This window comes from Pezoporus occidentalis, unplaced genomic scaffold (genome assembly GCF_034315485.1).
Source record: "Pezoporus occidentalis ecotype Australia unplaced genomic scaffold, CSIRO_AGI_Poc_V1 ctg24, whole genome shotgun sequence".
NCBI lineage: Eukaryota > Metazoa > Chordata > Aves > Psittaciformes > Psittacidae > Pezoporus > Pezoporus occidentalis.
Window position 1 is genome coordinate 3,073,048 of NW_026914285.1, and position 16,067 is coordinate 3,089,114.

The 16,067-nt window shown below is 34.4% G+C and overlaps 1 protein-coding gene across 2 annotated transcripts in view; it reads left to right on the plus strand.

Moving 5' to 3' along the window:
- NCAM2 (neural cell adhesion molecule 2) overlaps positions 1-16,067 on the plus strand; it is a 279,151-nt gene that overhangs the window by 190,312 nt on the left and 72,772 nt on the right. For both annotated transcript variants that reach the window (XM_062622126.1, XM_062622125.1), the window contains exon 9: positions 11,097-11,247. In XM_062622126.1, coding sequence (XP_062478110.1) covers positions 11,097-11,247 — 151 coding nt within the window. The remainder of the gene's footprint in view (positions 1-11,096; positions 11,248-16,067) is intronic.

Here is a 16,067-nt window from a genome sequence, read left to right on the forward strand (position 1 = left end):
CACCAAGAGACCATTTCCTGTCCCTATTCTCCTTTGCTCCAACATGGGTTCTTCCCATTGTTATAAAAATTTAGCCTTGGCCATGATCTGATTTAATTATTTTATTACAATTGATTAATATCAAGAGTCAATAAGCAACCAGTGCTGGGTGCATGGGGAGTCTCTGCTCTGCCAAGAACGCACACCGGGGTTTTGGGGGTACAGTCTCTTATACTTCTCAGTCCAGGGTTTCAGTTCCTGGTTTTGAGTTCCAGCTAATCCTGTTGTCTTCTTTGCCTGAAACTCGATGTGGCTCCTTTTCATTTGTTTCTGTCCCGTTGCTGGGGTCTTCTCTCCAGGTAAAGAAACATACTGAAACTGCTCGGTAATACATAGACCCGTATATTTAGCAGGATGTGTCTCCTTGGTTACTTAACCGCCTTAAAACACTCAAGCAGCTAAACAAAGCTAAAAGCATTCCTTATTGTTTTAACAGTCTAAATGATTAAAGAGGGGACTAGCTTGTTCCGTTTTTTCTTCTTCTTTCCCATCATTACATTGACAGCAACATTTATTATAATCAAGGTCGTTTTTATACATTCCACACATGGTACACTGGTTGCAGGTGCATTGGTAACAATGATTTCTAAGTTCTTGACACGAATCATTCTCGTATTCTTTACACCATTGGCTGACTGCTCCAGTGAGTGTCTTTTCCACAGGGTGCCACTCTTCAGGAACAGACTGCTCCAGTGCAGGTTCCCCATGGGCCACAGGTTCTGGCAGCAGCCTTCTTTGGAGTGCACGTTCCATGGCAGCAGCTTTCTTCAGGGTGCATGTTCACCTGCTGCAGTGTGGGGTTTTCCATGGACTTCAGTGTGGATATCTGCTCCACTATGGACCTCCATGGGCTGCAGGGGCACAGCCTGCATCACCATGCTTTGCACCACGGGCTGCAGGGGAATCTGTGTTCTGACGCCTGGAGCACACCTGTGGCTTCAGGGCTGGTTTTCAGTGCTTTTCTTCAGTCTTCTTTTTCCTTTTCTTTCTTCCCACTAAATGGTTACCTTTCTCCAGGCCTCCCTCACTCCTTCACAGTTTGCCTGTGTACCTGAGAATCCTAGAACTGTGACTAATTTTTTTAGCTGTGTTTAAATTACCCACGTGGTCTCTTCAGTCTTTAGCAGTTGTTACAGATCTGCTTCTTCACCAATGTACTATGCACAACTTCTGATAATTTAATAACATGTATTCCTTGAGTTTCCTAACTTGAGCAGTTGAGTAGGAAATGCTCTAAGACAACTGAAAATAAGATGTAGATCTGTTCTGGGGTTTTGTTTCTTCTCAGTGTTACTTTCTCTAGGGGAATGATATATTTTTTGTGCTGCCATGTTGCAATTTCTGATTTCCAACTTATTTCAAACTTTACTTTTTCCATAACAGCTTCCCCCCAATTTGACTCATATGTTCAGCATAATTCTCATTTATAGACATATATAAAAATATATTTAGAAATGTAAATAGAGAAACTCTATTGGATGATACCGATTTCATAAAATAACATGAAAACAAATATTTCTGTGCTCTTTCAGATATGTCCAGGTTAGCTCATTGTCTCCATTTTTCTTGCTACTACAATAGTTTGCTGTTATTTCTATAGTTGCAAAAAGCCCTACAGAATTATTAGGGTTTGTGAGCAAAGACTTTTTGGTCTGTGAGATGTGGATCTGTGTCCTCCTGCAGACAATTCCCATCTCCTCATGACTCAAGTTACTAATTTCTGGCTTTCTGTGCCTTTCCCTCCCCTAAAGAAGCCCCTGCAGGGCTCCACTTCATCCCATTTTCCAGACAAACGTCCTATCTACTGTCTAGTCATAGTGGTTTTAATAAAAAATATATATCAGCTTTATAGAAAACTGGAAAGGATTCCAAGCTACATACAACTGATGAATAAACCAGTAAGAAAAGCTCAAATCTTGTTTCTTCCCCCCCCTGGCAAAAAAAAATCACCTATTATGCTGCTCTCTGTTCTATAACTGCATACCCTCACTGCATCAGTTATTCCTACAATTAAAGCTAAACTATGTCATGGTTTGAACCTGAATTCTGTGAAAGTATTTTTAAGTTCTTGGTGTAGTTGTCATTTTAATGGTTATTTTATATTTTTGCAGAAGAGTTTTGTGGGCATACAACCCATATTTATCCAAGAACTTGTTATCAGTCCGAGCAATATTTTAGAAGTTTAAACAAAATATTCTCACTCAAGATACAGTGATACGAATGCTCTAAGTAATGGGGGGGGGGGGGAGAAGGCGAAAATTAACGCTGCCTTGGGTTAACTTGAAGTTGTTTTTGTCCATTTTGTACTGCAGTCAGCTTAGATGCTTTGTCTTCATGTGTTTGCAGCTAGAGGTTGGTTTGGTTTTTTTCTTCCTCCCCCCCTCCTGTTTTCACCTTAGTTATTAAAGTTACAAAATTGCTTTCTCCAGTCCCACTTAAATTAAAGAGCTAATGTTTGTTAGACCTTTGCCATATGTGGTACCTAGCATAGAGCTAAGTGGGAACAAATTCTGATAGTACTTGATGACTAGGGTAAACATAAAGCAAACTGAAATCACCTCAGACCAAGGCAACCCCTTGGCAGGTCCCAAGACCCTGCTCTGGAGCACTGCAGAGTTTTTACTAGTAATAGGAAAATCATATTTAGTGGGCTACAATCCCTACATGAAGGAAAGCTGGGATCCTAGTGCTAATGTTTCCTTGTTCTTTCACAGTTTTGTAACTCACTCTATGGGCAGTTTGGTGTAGTACAGTGGTATAGTTTCACCTTACTAGTTATTTCTACAGTTGAACTAATATTTATTTCAAATTTGAATTGACCTAAACAGAAACAGGACCAGGTTGAGGTTCCTAGTCTGAATAACCATACTGTTGCTACTGATGCTGTATGTATTTAATAGTGATTATTCTTGGTCAGATGCACAGAGATTGAGTAGTCACTGAAGAATAAATTCTGGCAAATCACAGTTAGTATTTTAAGACTGAGCAGTCCTAGATCCCTTACAGATTCAGTCTTCCCTTATTCATCCCTTGCAGGTCTTCTTGAAAAGGATGATTCTCCAGTTTCTACTGAAGTTATACTTTGCAACCTTTTTAAAGATTTACAAAGCTGGGGTATAATCACCTATGCCTCATTCTCATTTAACCAAAGAATCAAGTTACAATAATATTTGATTGTCTAAATTAAGATTTAATTGTATAGTAAAATCATTACTTATGGTGACTGTTTTATGTAAAGTCTGTCTTGAATAATAACATTGTACTTAATGGTCTTATTCCCAAGAATCTTGCTGGTCTGAATCTATCTGAGTCACCTATGAAATTGTGCAGTGTTGGAGTAGATTCAGATCAGCAAAATTCTTAGTCATGAAACCATTAAATACAGTATTTATGAGTGTATCAGAATCTCTAGTTGCAAAGTACATATGTAAATATTACCATTGTAATATTTCTGATATACTTGCAAACACTCATTTGTGGTTAGTACTATTTTTTGTGGCCAACACTAACGCTTGTTTTCTTCTTAAAGATTTTTTCATATAATGCTAATATTTTACTATTAATAATCATCATTTCTTTCCTATGATTTACATCTTTAATGGAAGTAGTCATCTCTGTTTATTACTTTTCTCTCATAATCTTTTGTGAGTAAAAACAAATCAAGGAAAGTTCAGCTGTTTCTGGTCTTAGTAAGTGAGTTTGGTGTATTAGATATCCTGTGTCATTTCATTTTGTGACAAATTAAGTTTGAAATCAAACAGCCTGAATCAATCAAATATCAGTTCATAATTTCTGAAAGTCATATGAAGCTTTCAAGAGTGCATTTTTCCTGAGATTGTACATGCTGTTAACAACTTGCTTAGAACCTGCTACTGTTTCCAGTCTAAATTCTTTAGAAGTAACTGCTATGTCTACAGATGAACAGAAAATCAAAACAGCGATATTTTTCTCAAGATTAGTTTTCTGTGACTTCCCTGGTGTTACAGTATAGATCTACAAACAATAGCTTCTTCAACAATTTCTTCCTTGTGGAAAAAAAAAATCCTGACAAATTCAGGAATTTGCAGCATGCTGACATATATTATTTAACAAGCTGCAGTTCTAAAAGAATCACAAGGTCTCCTATAAAAACCACTGAAGTCCAAGACACTGCTGTAGCATTATTCTTATTCGCTGGACATTAAGGCATATGCACGTAGCAATACTCTGGAATTTTCTGCTGTCTCCAACAGGTGCATGGATAGAATATATTTACCTGAAGAGAATGGGAAATATTGTGAATATATCATCCATAATCCAGAAGGGAGCTTCCATCAGCTTCTACACGATGATGGCTGTTGTGACTAACAGCCCTTTCTCATCATCAAAGGTAGATTTTCAGACTAGGAATTGCTGGTCACTTGCATTTAATAGACTTCTGGAATTTTATCACCATTTAGAATCAGCATGTCAGGTTGCAGAAGTTCTTATTTTTCATGCTGCTTCAAGGAACAGTTTCATGAACAATCATGATCTTTTTAAATCTCACATAGAAGAAATGTCAGCCTGAAGTATGTGATTTGAAGTTTTCCTCTCATGTGGATATCAACGCAACCTGAGATCAGAAAGCTTTCTAAAAAATGGTATTGATGAAATCCCAAAGATGATTCTATTGATCAGTATTTGTTTTCTCCTTGAAAACTCAGTGATGTGTACTTAGAACATGACCAAGACAACATAATGAGTTGGCAATTTTTGACAATTTACCCTGAAGAAGGATCAAATTGTCCCCCCGCTCCCCAGTGTGAGGACCTTCTACCATGTACATCTGCAGCAGCATCTTTGGAGGAACTTGAAAAAGTCCTGCAGTTTTTACTCAAGTTATTTGTTCTCGCAATGACTGTTCTTGAGTATATTGCACCAAGTTTTACAGAAGAAAGCACACTCAATTCTAAGTCACCATTTCTTCATTCTTTCTGTTAACACATGCAATGCATGTCCAAAAGATCACTAAAGTACACAATGTGTCAGAAGAATAGTTGATAAATATGTGACAGGCAAAACTGACCTGCAATGTTCAGTTACTATGGACAGTAATGGGACTTAGATCACAGATAAGCTTTAAACATTAGAAGAAAAACAAATAAAGATATTTCAACTTGTCCAGATTTCAAATTAAATTTAGGGATTTTTTGACTGTAGTCTTGCAATTTGACTTCCAGGGATGAAAGAGTACTTTGTCAGCCAAAAAGGTAAATTCTGTAGGAGGGAAGCTAATCAACACAGTCACAGCTGCTCTAACCATTCAAGTAATGTCACCAAAATCCAGCTACAAGCGAGTCACCAATTTCTGCATCTGTTCTCACCTTCTACTCCTGCTTTCTGCCAGCCCAAAATGCATGTTTTGGCAGCCATGCAGTTTCATCTCATTTGGCGCTACAATTCCTCAGTATGAGTTGGCAAAACGGTTGATAAATCAAACTCAGTAACTAATTCCATCCACCTCTCCCCAAGTGCAGCTTTTTAAAATTGAAAAAAGAATGCCAATTTCTATGCATCGTAATCATCTAATTTTCTCCTTCTGAAAAATCACACTTTTTTACTACAGTGACAATAGAAATGTGCAGATTGAGCATTCCATGGTACCTAAATAAGTTACTCTGTGCCAGCAGCTGTTCTTGTGTCTTTGTGGATGATGTTGTTTCATCATATCCCTATTATCTCTCCAAGTGGAACCCTTGAAATACATGGTTATGATCATTCCGGTACTGCCTTGGGAGCCCTGGAACATTGTTTTGGGTCAGCATCAGCCTGTCAGGACTTAGGGAATACTCATGTGTGCAACGACAACACACGTGAGAAGTTTGGGAAACAAGAGCAGGACAAGAAATATTCATGTGTGCAACAACAACACACGTGAGAAGTTTGGGAAACAAGAGCAGGAGAAGAAAGAAGTCAGGTAGTAGAATAGCATATTTAGCATGACAAGGATTTTATCAAAATCAAAATGTATGTTTACAAAATCTGTAGGATTAATCTCAAGTGATGAGATATCTCCCATTTTATGATTAATTTAGGGTTTATTTGGGTTAAGCTACATATTCTGAGTAAGAATATTGCAAGTGCAGAAAGTTCTTACGATTTGGTTGGTTTGTTTTTATTTTTTTATTTTTTTCCAGAAGGCGCTTTTTTATACTTCAGTGTTGTCATTATGGATAATTTTACTTGGAAACCTGTATAGAAGAATTTTATTTTCTTTGACAATGGCAGAAAAATAGATTGCTATCAGTATTAAAAATAAAAGGTGTTTTTCAATGAAATGTTAAATTCTTAACTTAGGGATTTTTTTTTTTTTCTTTTTTAATGTGGATGAAGTAACAATTTTTTTAATGTGGATAAAGTAATAAAGTCCCATTTGTTTACCTGAGTAAAACACTATAAAAGTCTCTGTTGAAGATTTATCACTTTTTGTTTTACCTTTATGCTGGTGAAAAAACCCACCACCAAAGCCCCTAAAAAAACCCTGCTTTTGTTTGTAAATTCTATGAGATTCTCTGATTAACATTAATGATGAAAAATATTTTGATTTCCTAAGATGTTATTGTGAATTTCAAAATGCTGTAAAAAGGTAACTTCTAAAGACTTTGTTTTTCTTTACCATTTTCAGGACACACAATGGTCTGTTTATTGAAATGATTCCTCCAAAGTCTTACGGTATAAACACCTGTCAACATACTTGCTCACTGATCTTTCTTAAGAAATATGTATGTATCTGTATGGAACTGCATTGACCACAGATGTATTTCAGACCTCACTGCTTATTCATGCTCCATGGTGATAGGTGATAAGGAGTAATTCAGTGAGTGAGCAGAATTCATGAGTATTGAACCACAGAGACAGTTCTGGTTGTTTAGGTTTTTGTTTTGTCTACTTTTTATACTCTTTATTAATACTAAGGAAAAAAAAAAAAGAAAGCACATGTGCTTACTCAGTCTAGCAGAAAACACCATAGTATGTATTTAACATCTGTCCCATTATAACCTTTGAAAGGAAAAAAAAAAAGAATATTCCAGTTAGCAGGTGTCCATGATTATTTCAGGCAGACTTGACATAACTAATTTGTAGAGGTTATATCTGTATTTTGACTTGTCACCAGTGGCAGTTCCAATGCTTTTTTCCTGGTGGAGATTTCTACTGAGGACTACTGGGCAGGTGCAGTGTACTTTGTTTCCCACATGTGCTGTCTCTTTCTGTTGTGTTACTGTGCCAGACGTGCTGCTAACATATGCTCTCCATACTTTGTGCAGGAGGGAAATAAGCCTCAGAAAGATTTTACCAAGGATTATAAAGCTATAGTGGGTGCAGACACCAAGGTTAGTGCTGCCCCTGTTTGACAGTGTGAATTTGCTGTTCAAACTTAAGCAAGAAGACTGACGTTATGAATCAGTATGAATGCAGGCTTCTGCTTTGTTGAATATTCTAGTATGTTAGCGCTCTTTATAAGAGCAGGAAAATATAAGGAGCATGGCTTCAGGTTTTGCTTCAGGCTAACGCAGTGTGTTCAGATTTTGTCTCAGCTTCTTCATTGCTCTTTGCTGTAGTCAATTTCCATGTCTCTACCTCATGTTTGTTCCTAGCTGTCCTTCAGCATGACTGAACTGTTACTGTATTTTTTGTGTCATCACAATATGTCCTTGATTTATTTACCCAGATCTCTATTAACTGAGTTATACCACAGAACCGTGTAATACAGCTACACTAGTATTTTTTAAATACTTGTGAAAATTCATCATACTAGCTAGCATTTGTCCCTGCCCATGGCAGAGGGATGTAACTAGATTTGTAAGGTCCATTCCAACGCAAACCGTTCTATGATTCTGTGATGTTCTGGGAACCCTCTCTAGACATAAGCAACATCTTCAAAGCATTTTAGTTTATTTATTTATTTGATTATTTATTACTGAAATTTTCTTGGTCTGTATTTACACTCTTGTTTTCTTTCACATATTTGTGTGTTCAAGAAAGTCAGTATATTGTAATCACGTATTGCACCATCTTTGCAGAAGAGGTAATAGAATTGTACACTAATCAACCTGCAAAATAGGACAAGGGAACAGGCCTTAAACTCTTCACAAAGAAGCCACAGTATAATACACACTCTGAGCACTGCAGTAGAAAACATCTCATTATAGGTTTTACATTATTTTATAAGTAATTTAAAAGACATTATTGTAATAATTTTCAGACAATTTTGAAAAAGTAGAAATAGTTAATGTGTATTTTTATGATGATTTGGGGCAAACATTCTTGTCTACAATTGTTGAATGTTTTATTTGGTTTTGTGGATTTTGCTTAACCTAGTAGATCCCTCTCAAAATACTACTCTAGCATATATTTGATGATGAGAATAGATGATGTGGCTAGGCAGAATATTCTGTCATTCACTGTATTCAGAGACCAAATTTTTTCCAGCAGTATTGGAAAATAATTAGATAAACGAGAAACAATAGAGAGAAGATGCTGTAAAAGCTATTTAATTTTAAGGTTCTTTGTGCTTTTTTAAATTACTTTTGTTTTTTAACATCAGTTAACCCTCATATCTGAGTTGGAATACATGGAATTAATTATAATTAAATATACAGTGAATTATATAGTGAATGATAGTATTTGGGATTAGTATTGAACCTATACCATCTTCCTTTGTTATGAAGTACAAAATAGCACTGCAAAATTTATACTTCTCTAAAAATAACTTTAGGGAATTCAGTAAGGATTATAAATAATTTAACTCTTTTTACAGGAATCCTGTTGACCATACTGCACAGAAGGTTCCACTGGTACATATTTGTTTTTCAGAGAGTGAAGCATTGCCATTGAATTTTTTCTTTTTTCTTTCTTTGTCTCTTCTTCATATACGCTTCTAGTAACCTATTATTGGAAACAAAATTGGGCTAGTTGAACAATCTCCAATATAATTTGGAAAATCATGGTAAACAAACTCGAGTGAATGTATTGTTACAATTCAGTATAATATCACAGAAAGAAATTTTGCATTGTGCAAAGAGAAGGTACTAAGAATGAATTTGGGTTCTTATTGTAGGTCAAACTAAGTCATTGTAAGGTCAAAGACAATGCCTGTTCTCTATTACTACTCTGTTGTATAGAGCTACATTAGTGCTAGAGGAGCAACTGTTAATGAATCACTAATACAGTATCCTGTAGTTTATCTGTGATTCATACTTACATGTTGTTTCAGCATATGTCTTCCCAAGTTTTAAATGTGACTTCTTAGGGAAATATTTGTAATCAAGGTAAAATCAGAAATAAAATCACTGAAGTATACAGTTTAGGTAGGAATGTACATTTTAAATAGGAATAGTATAGATTCACTGTTGTATTACATGCTTGATATTTTAAAAAAGAAGCAAATAATCCATAGGTAAATTATACTGTTATTAACTGTGTCATACAAAGTGTTTGTTTTATATTTAAATAAAACAAGTACCCTGTGTATCAAAAACAATTTCTTTCATTTTAAAGAAATTGCATTTTCATTATCCCAAGAATTCCCTTCAGAATCCATGACATTCACTACTGTAGCATGTTTCCTAGGAACTTAATAAATTTTCTCTTTCCTTTTTATAAAGGTATAATGAAGACATAATTGTCAGCATTAGGAATTACATAAAAGATAACTAAGTGGTCTTAGTTACTAATTTTTACCAATCCAGAGGATTTTAGGTTTGCACTAGTGTTACAATTCCCTAACTAATTTATGTTAGTTAACCTATGCTAACTGTGTTAACATAGTAACTTATGTTCTGAGGCTTTCACAAGAAACAAAATTCAGTGTTCTTGGATTCTGATGGGGGAATCAGAATACTTTTCTTTCCGTGCAAATAATGATATATAGAATGCTTCATACGTTTGCTTTATGTCAAATATTTTAAGATCTAAATTGTGTGTGTTTCTCTTGTATTCAGTGAAGAAACAATTTTGCAGTTAAAGCTATCAATTAAATATCAGCTGCCACTTGATGGGTATTTAGTGTAAAAATCAGTAAACGAGTATATGTATTTATAGGACTGGACATTAAAGTATGTTTCAAGTTTAGATGTGATAAAATGAAATAGTTACTGGTTTTCCCTCCTTTTTCCAACTTCCTCAATAAAGAAAGTAGGTAAATATCAGTATTTTTTATCAGCTTTTTTTTTTACATAAAAAAAACAGTAAAGCAAATTTTCCCAAAGCTACAAAACAATTAAAGAGTAGAGCCCGATTAAGTAAGTTTTCTCAGGTAAAGTACTCCATGAAGGTTGAAGTGTCAAGCAGAGGATTTGTTTTTATTGTTTTATTTAATTTTCCCTAGTATTTGCATACTTTCGGAATTCAAATAGGTTTTGGGGAGGAGGTGGGGAAGTGTTAGGGATGAGGATATTTATGAAGTTGCTAAATATAAAATTTATGTTCGAGAAAATCAGAATCCAGCATTCATTGTTTTTTTTTGCCTCTTTCCATGCAATGTTATGGACAAGAAATCCAGAAATTCCAGCTGCATTTATGATAACGGTTTTTTTTTTTAACATTTGTTAAAAAAATGTGATCTTCTGACAAGAAAATGTGAATAGTGAAAATAAATCTATGATTGGATTTGTGTTTTGATCATTGTTTGAGGGGGTATCCTATTCAGTTTCGCAGTTACATTTTTAAGGACAAGAAAATTAATGCTAACTGTAATCTAAGATACTATGATTTTAACTGTATGCATTTTCATGACTAGAGTCTGCAGTTCACTATACCAGTCATAAATGGATACTTCTTGTGGTTTATCTTGACAGTGTTCCTTTAAGTATGTACTTACTCCCTTGATTATCATGCCTAGAAACAGAACATATTTTTCTGTTATTTTTTTTTTAATTTGGATAATTTAGAAGTTGCTTAGCTGTCTGTAATAACTTCACCATAGGTGAAGAGATGCCTTCAGTCATAGTTGTCAATGGTGTTTAAAATGTAAAGCATACATAAATATACATATATATATATATAAACCTTTCTTTTTCCTGAATCAATGTAAACAGAGCCCAGATGGCCGTATAGAAGTCAAAGGGCAGCGTGGAAAATCGTCACTGCATATTAAAGATGTGAAGTTGTCAGATTCCGGGAGATATGACTGTGAAGCTGCAAGTAGAATTGGTGGGCACCAGAAGAGCATGTACCTTGATATTGAATGTAAGTTCTAATATTTTTTTTCTCTTTAGATTTGTTTTAAAAAAATAAAAATATAAGTACATTCTTAATGGAAGGTCAGTTTTTTTCCTAGTTCTCTAAGTTACTAATCCCCATCAAGTCTCTAGCTCCTCTTATAACTCCTCCTGGATTTATAAAGCTTGTGACAATCTCTTCTAGAGATTGTCTTTGAATTTTATCCAGGAGAAAAGGATATTATATTTTGCTTAAAGGGTCTTTAGAAGGCAATCAGAGAATACAAATTTTAAATACATAAAAATTCATCAGAAAATTATCTCTTCAAACTGTTCTAATTCAGGAAGCGAAGCTCTTAGAAAAGGGAAAAAAAAAAAAAGATAAAAAATCCTTCTATTTCATTGTTCTGTTTTGCTAGAGATTTTCCTGAGAAATTTGTTCTTCATTTCCAATATGGCTTGAGTGGGCCTGTTTGAGATTCAGACTCTGGACAGAAAATGTCTTTCCAGTGGGAGGACAGATGTTGGAATAGGATCTGCTGCACAGAAAGATAAGCAGCAGTTGGAAACTGCTGAGTGATTTCCTAAGGAGTTCTTAAAGTTGCTTTAGTATATACAGTTGCATGTTCCATCTTTTTGACAGGTAATGCATTATGACACAGGAAATAAATCTGCAAGGAAAATGAGAAATGGACAAAGTTGTAATTGGATGTTAGGAATGGAGAGATTTCCCAACCCATGAGACCTAAAAAATAAATATACTATTAATAGCTTTACATAGCTACTCTTCAAAAAATAGACCTATGAAAGGATTTGAAACTTTGCAAAATATTATTACTCTTTTGAGAACATACTAATGTACTCTGCTCGTATCCTTAGGTTCACTGGTGCACTGATAACTATCTTTATATGTATATAAATTAAAGAAAATATTTTGCTAGATAAAAATGCAAGTTAGTGAAGTTTCTGTAAAATTTCTGTAAAATCCCATCCTATTCTACACCCTGATACGAAGTATTTTATAGATTGTATAATATATATAATACATGTAACATATAACATATTGTATATAAGGTTTTATGGTTGTTATGCCTTGAAATCAAATATTAATAATTTTTGTATTGAGGGGAGTATAGACCACATTTTATGAAACATGGGTGACTGGAGTTTAAGAATTTATTAACAGCACAGAATTCTTACTGGATAATAAAATCCTTGATACCTTATTATAGTCTTAAGACACATTTCAAAGTGAGTGTTTTAGAACAGTTGCTAAGAATTTAAAAGTGACATATTCTCATTATGTTATTACAGACCTAATCTTGAATATGTGTGGAGACAATCAGATATAGTGTTTGAGAAAATATAATAGCATATTGTTTAGACACACTTCTTAATGCAACATAAAACTTTCTAGAGTTCAGAAATCTTCTGAGAAGACAATTTTTAAAACATAGATATTATATCATCACTGTAATGACTATTTTTACTGTATAACAAAATAAATTGCATTAATTATTGTATTATAATGCAGCAGAAATATTTGGGGTGTGATGCAATATTCTGATTAGTGAGTCAGGTTTTTTTTTTCTTCCCTTGGAAATAATTTTGCACTGGTGTATGAACTGCAGGCATAGCCTTTTTGTCTTGCTTAGGAAAGAAAACACTTGTCTAATGATGAAAACTTCTGTTTTTTTTAAATAGCAGCCCCAAGAGGAAGTGTCTTCTTTGCAGCCTCATCTCTCATCAGCCTAGTGTCTGTCATAAACTTTTCTGCAAAGACTCTATTAGTACCTCATTATCACCATTTCCATACAATGCTGTGTTGTCATCAGTGCTAACAGTTCTTTTTCAGTTTTGAGAAGAATATTTTCTGGCATGGCTGCCTCTTTGTGTAATAACTAGTGAGCAGTTTTAGCAGAATTTTTATTATTTTTCATAATATTCCAGTATAAGCCTCAATAACTGTTTTAAAATTAAAACAGAAATAAATAAGCGAGACATTACTTTTTGTATTGTTCCATATCTCCTAGATAGGACTAATCAATGCACCTATGCCATTCTGTAAGTTAATAAAAAATCTACAACAGTTCTCTTTTTATACTTCAAAATATTTGAAAGTTTGTGTAGTCAGGAGAGGAGCACACTCCCATCACATCCTTAAATGTCAGTGCAGTTAAACAATCCTAATGGAGGCACAGAGTGCTCTGGTGTCACTGTCTCATTCTTTTACTTAGTGACCCTTATCAGACATAAACCAACAGTAGGATTGCAGAGACTTTCTGTACCTTATCCTTGTTCTCTGTTAGGGTTGCTCTTGATGATAAGAGGAGTTCTTTCAGAGAGGAAGAGATTATCAGGTTTGATACCAAATAGGCACAGTTAACCCTACCTTTTATCTGAAGTAAATGCTAGGCAGACAGGAATTATAGGGAACCCAGAGGCATTTGTAAGGCTTTCTTCCTACAAAGTCATCTTCACGGACAGTTATGTTTAGTTTTCCTAATATTAAGTATATTAAAAAAAACCATGAAAAAAAATGTATCATTAAAAGTATTTATTCATGGATTTCATTAACTGTGAAATTTGATTATACATATGAAGTGTAGTGTCTGTTGGATAATAATAGTTACTATTCCTACTCATAATAACTAACTGATATAGAAGTTACTGTGTGATGGCATATGTGACATATACTAGGTATTGGCAATAAAGATGTGTCTTTAGTGATAAAAACCATAATAAAAATATATAGTAGATGAAGCAGGACATACTTTAAGATGAGGTTTTCCGAAGAACACAAAGAAGCTAAATGTACAAATCCAGGTGAATTATAACTTGATTTGTACATGTAACAGTATCAGTCTATTTTCAAAGTTGGAGATTTCCTATGCATATATTTTCATTTCTATATGGCATTTTTGTATTTTTAGCTATGTAATTATTTTGAAAAATATATGTTAGGATTATAAAGGAATCTTAGAACACATAATACAGACCTGACTAAAAGAAGAAAAATTCTTATGAGAGAACACATTATTTATTGGGTTACACAAATTATTCACTGCTTTGATTAGTATTAGGGAATGAAAAGAATATTATTTTTACATCATTCTTCATAGTATTATGCCGTTAGGATGCACTGATGGTATTAATAAATTGGAAAGGATTTAAACAAGCCAGTAACGGCAAGCAGTCTTTGATCCTTGAAAGTGGTTCTCTACTTGCCCTGACAGTTATATCTTCATTTTGTTCAAAGTATTTGCAGCACTTATTTTGTACTCCTAGGTGCACATTATTGTGCAAGATGCTGATCTCTCTGATTGCTCTCTATCACCAAGTACAAATTCCTTTAGAGAATGCTTCTGTTACTGGAGAAAACATATTAAGCCATATTCTTTGGAAGTCTGCTTTTCTGTATACTGCCTGGGAAACATCCTAACTTGCAGTCTTAGATAACTGTAATTACCAGTTTTCGTATCACTCTGTTTCAGTTAAAACTCCCCAGTTTCATTATTGATAACGCACAATGGTCCAAAAAATGCCTACTTCCACACTGTACACAAAGACTAGTGTTTTGGAATATGATCAACTATGATAAATGTGTTACATTCAGTAATATGGTGCATTTTTTCCTACCACAGAGAATATTTCTTAGAAAGCAATTTCTAAAAAAACACATTTTAATAATTTTAAAATGTCTTAACAAAAATGAGTTTTTCTTACCTCTGGTTTTCATGCAAACCTGAATTTTTAAGTTATGTTTCTTACTAGTTAAGTGCCAACATTCAGCTGGTACTTTTGATGGAACCAAAAAAAAATTGTATATAGCCTGTGCAACATTGTCTTTACCTGTAAAGAAACCTGTGCAGTGTTCATTATGCTACTGCATTGCTCATCAGAGAAAGATTTTTTTTTTCCCACCACAATTTGAAATGAACCTCATTGCTGTTAAAATATTGAACTTTTTTCCTGAGTTAATTAATCTTCTGGCTTTTCATTTTGTTTTATGTTAGTTAACTGTATTGCAATTGCACTGCAGTTAAGGCAGATGCCTTGGATTCATGCTGTTTGATTTTACATCTTTACAAAAATATACAGCATGATTTAAAAGCAGGTTGAACAAGCAGAGCTACTAATTCCATTTAACTTGAAGGAAGCAAGGCTTTGAATCAGTGGAAATACTACTACCGTGCGCAGGATGTCACAAGCGTAACAAATGTCACAAATGTTGCAGCTACCTGCTGCTGTCATAAACTGTAATAAATGAAGACAGTTCATACTTTGGATTTGATTTCTGTTGAAAGAAATCAGTTTAGCAACATACCATCACTAGTCACAGAATCACAGGATGGTGAGATTGGAAGTGATTGCCTCTTGTCCTGTCACTGGACACAACTGAAAAGAGCCTGGCTCCATCTTTTCACCTACTCTTCAGCTATTAATCATGAGAGCCCAGCCCTAACTTTAACAGACAGGAAACAAAACTGATAAACACAATCATATGGCCTAAGAAAGAGACAAATGACAGGAAAAGCAATCAAGAGAAACAAAACGTTGAAATATTCTGGAAAATTATGCATGTTTTCTATTACAATACTAATGGGTTTAGTGAAATTTCTGTCAAATTTATAGGTTAAAATGAGATAGCAAACACAGAAAAGGTCAGTCTTCAGCATCATGAAATGCACGTGATAATTTTGACATGACTTTGGAGCTCATGAATGTCACTTGTAAGAGTTCCAATTTTCGTTTGGTTACTTGTGCATTTGCATAGAAGAAAATTTGGTATGCCATTGCTGTAAATTAAAGGGGATAAGAATGTTGAATTCTGATCAAAAGATGAGG